General features: G+C 42.4%; 1 protein-coding gene across 1 annotated transcript in view; it reads right to left on the reverse strand.

Annotated features, from left to right (window-relative positions):
- The window catches only part of LOC107300806 (NADH dehydrogenase [ubiquinone] 1 alpha subcomplex subunit 9, mitochondrial-like), a gene marked incomplete at both ends in the record, with an annotated part of 18,012 nt that overhangs the window by 2,983 nt on the left and 11,420 nt on the right, over positions 1-3,609 (reverse strand). Inside the window, one exon of the mRNA XM_015830095.1 lies at positions 1,494-1,589. Within this exon, the coding sequence (XP_015685581.1) occupies positions 1,494-1,589 (96 nt within the window). The remainder of the gene's footprint in view (positions 1-1,493; positions 1,590-3,609) is intronic.

The raw sequence follows: 3,609 nt of genomic DNA on the forward strand, positions 1-3,609 counted from the left end.
TATCTATCTATCTATCTATCTATCTATCTATCTATCTTCTTTATCTCTCTTATCTCTCTATCATCTATCTTCTTTATCGATCTATCTTAATCTTCTCTATCTTCTCATCTATCTATCTATCTATCTATCTATCTATCTATCTATCTATCTATCTATCTATCTATCTATCTATCATCTATATCATCTATCTATCTTTCTTGTTTATCTCTATCTTCTCTATCTATCTTCTCTATCTTCCTATTTATCTTCCTATCTATCTATACCTCCCTCCCTCTCTTCTTTATCTGTGTCTGTCTGTCTGTCTGTCCGTCCGTCCGTCCATCCATCCATCCATCCATCCATCTCAATCAGCTGTTCCAGTTTCTTGCCTGCTATCCTGTCACACTGAACCTGGGTTTTTTTGGAACTGGAAGAGGTACTTTGCCTTGCAAGGGGGGCAACTGACAGAGAGAAGCCAAGGCAGAGGAGACTTTTATGTGTTGTTCTTATGCACAGTGAAAGCTACATAAAATAGGTACTTACAACAAGACCAGTTTTTACCTGGCGTGGTTTCTGCCTAAGAGAGTATTTATTTCTACAGAAAACTATACAATGGAGGGTTGCTGCAATTGGGTATGTCTAGTTCAGGGGTAGGCAACCTTGGCTCTTTGATGACTCGTAGACTTCAACTCCCAGAATTCCTGAGCCAGCCACGCTGACGGGCAAGGGAGAGGTTTCCAAGCTGAGCCATGCTGGCTCAGGAATTCTGGGAGTTGACGTCCACAAGTCATGAAGGGGCCATAGTTCTCCCATGCTGGCTCAGGAATTCTGGGAGTTGAAGTCCACGAGTCATAAAAGAGCCAAGGTTGCCTACCCTGGCCTAGATGATGGAGAATCTCCACAGTCTTATAGTTGCCAAGAATTCCTGAGCCAGCATGGGGGAACTATGGCCCTTTTATGACTCGTGGACTTCAACTCCCAGAATTCCTGAGCCAGCCAAGCTGAGGGGAAAGGGAGAGGTTTCCAAGCTGAGCCACGCCGGCTCAGGAATTCTGGGAGTTGAAGTCCACCAGTCATAAAAGAGCCACGGTTGCCTACCCCTGGTCTAGTTTAATGAAGAGAAGGACTAAGGGTGACAGGACATCAGCCTTCCACTATTTGAGGGGCTGCCACCGAAAAGTGGGGCCAAGCTATTCTCCAAAGCCCCTGAAGGCAGGACGAGAAGCAACGGATGGAAACGTATCACGGAGAGAAGCCAGTTGGAACTAAGGAGACATTTCCTGACAGTGAGAACAATTAACCAGTGGAACGGCTCGTCTCCAAAAGTTGTGGGTGCTCCCTCACTTGGAGATTTTCAAGAGAAGACTAGAGAAGTTCTTGTCCAAAATGGTAGAGGGTCTCCTGCTTGAGCAAGGGGTTGGATTAAAAGACCTCCAAAGTCACCAGTGGTTCAACATCCTTAAGGTTCAGCCTACGAAGGAACCCATCACCAACCAAATAACAATCCGACTTACAGGAAGAGGGGACGAGGCAGGGGGTACGTGAGGAAGGGTCTGTGCATGACCGAGTACAGGAACTTGATCATGTCATACAAGAAGTACCTGTGAGGGCTGCAAAAGAGAAAAAAAAAGAGAGAAAAGAAAATTGGGCAGACGTGAGATGAGAAATATGCAGTATAACAATGAGTTAAGAACGTTTGAGTACAGGTAGTCCTCGACTCAAAACTTAACAGTTCATTTAGTCACCGTTCAAAGTTGTAACGGCACCGAGACGAAGAGACTTACGACTGCGTTTCACACTTAACGACCGTTGCAGCATTCCCCCCAGGGTCACGTGATCAAAATTCAGACGCTTAATATTGTGTTATTAAGTAGATGATTTAACAGGACGGGAGATAGATAACTCTTAGGAACTAGAACAAGATCGTATTCAAATAGATAAATTAGGTCGTATTTTGGATATTGTAGTTTGTTACGAAGTGAGATAAGGGAAATTTGAGTTGCCCAAAGTCTGAAAATTATACATACCAAAGGTTAAATTGGAATATGGATAAGAAATAAAAAAACGGAGTAAAAATCAGTAACAGGATATGGATTGTTTATGAAGATTGAATGCAATTAAGATATGTATAAGCTAAAAATTTATTGATAAATGTAATAATGACGTTTTCATTGAGTGGGTGTAATTAGAAATGTACTAACCTGAATATGAGACAGTAAATGTTAAGGGAAAAAGAGAAGAAATATTTGAGGGTGTAACCTGAGATTTGCACTAAGATTTTGTTATTGAACTCTATCTATCTATCTATCTATCTATCTATCTATCTATCTATCTATCTATCTATCTATCTATCTATCTATCTATCTATTTATCATCTATCTATCTTCTTTATCTTTTTCTCTTTTATATCTATCTTCTTTATATCTTCTATCTTTTATATCTATCTTCATCTATCTCTATCTGTCTATCTATCTATCTATCTATCATCTCTATCTATCTTTCTTTCTTATGTCTATCATCTTATCTTTTTCTTTTTTATATCTATCTTCTTTATCTTCTATCTATCTCTATCTTTTATATCTATCTTCATCTATCTCTATCTGTCTATCTATCCATCTATCCATCTATCTATCATCTATCTTTTCTTTCTTTCTTATATCTATCTATCTATCTATCTATCTATCTATCTATCTATCTATCTATCTATCTATCTATCTATCTATCTATCTCTTCTTTCTTTCTCTATCTTTTCCTCTGTCTGTCTGTCTGTCCGTCCGTCCGTCCGTCCGTCCGTCCGTCCATTGGCAAACAAAATATTGCCTTGTTCTATTTACAGTATCTATTCCACTTGGGGGGGGGGCTGCCTTAGAGTCAGTCTTGAACTCCTGGCGATTGCCCAGCCATCTTTGATGGCAAGATTCCAGAAGTGGCTTGCAATGCATTGTCTGCTTTCTAGGGCTGAGAGAGACCGACTGGCGCAAAGTCACCCTGCTGGCTGTTTGCTCAAGGTGGGACTAGAATTCTCGGTCTCCCAATTTCTAGCCGGGTACCTTAATATTCGGCTGGCAGGAAAGTATCTCAGTTTAGGGCAGGGGTAGGCAACCTTGGCTCTTTTTTGACTCGTGGACTTCAACTCCCAGAATTCCTGAGCCAGCCACGCTGAGGGGAAAGGGAGAGGTTTCCAAGCTGAGCCAGGCTGGCTCAGGAATTCTGGGAGTTGAAGTCCACGAGTCATAAAGCGGCCTGGACCTAGGCCAGAGATAGGCAACCTTGGTACTTTTATGACTCGTGGACTTCAACTCCCAGAATTCCTGAGCCAGCCATGCTGAGGAGAAAGGGATTGGTTTCCAAGCTGAGCCATGCTGGCTCAGGAATTCTGGGAGTTGAAGTCCACGAGTCATAAAGCGGCCTAGGCCTAGGCCAAAGTTAGGCAACCTTGGTACTTTTATGACTCGTGGACTTCAACTCCCAGAATTCTTGAGCCAGCCATGCTGAGGAGAAAGGGATTGGTTTCCAAGCTGAGCCATGCTGACTCAGGAATTCTGGGAGTTGAAGTCCACGAGTCATAAAGCGGCCTAGGCCTAGGCCAAAGGTAGGCAACCTTGGCTCTTTTATGACTCGTGGACTTCA

The sequence above is a fragment of the Protobothrops mucrosquamatus genome, unplaced genomic scaffold (genome assembly GCF_001527695.2).
Source record: "Protobothrops mucrosquamatus isolate PMUCROS unplaced genomic scaffold, P.Mucros_1.0 scaffold8527, whole genome shotgun sequence".
NCBI classification, from domain to species: Eukaryota; Metazoa; Chordata; class Lepidosauria; order Squamata; family Viperidae; genus Protobothrops; species Protobothrops mucrosquamatus.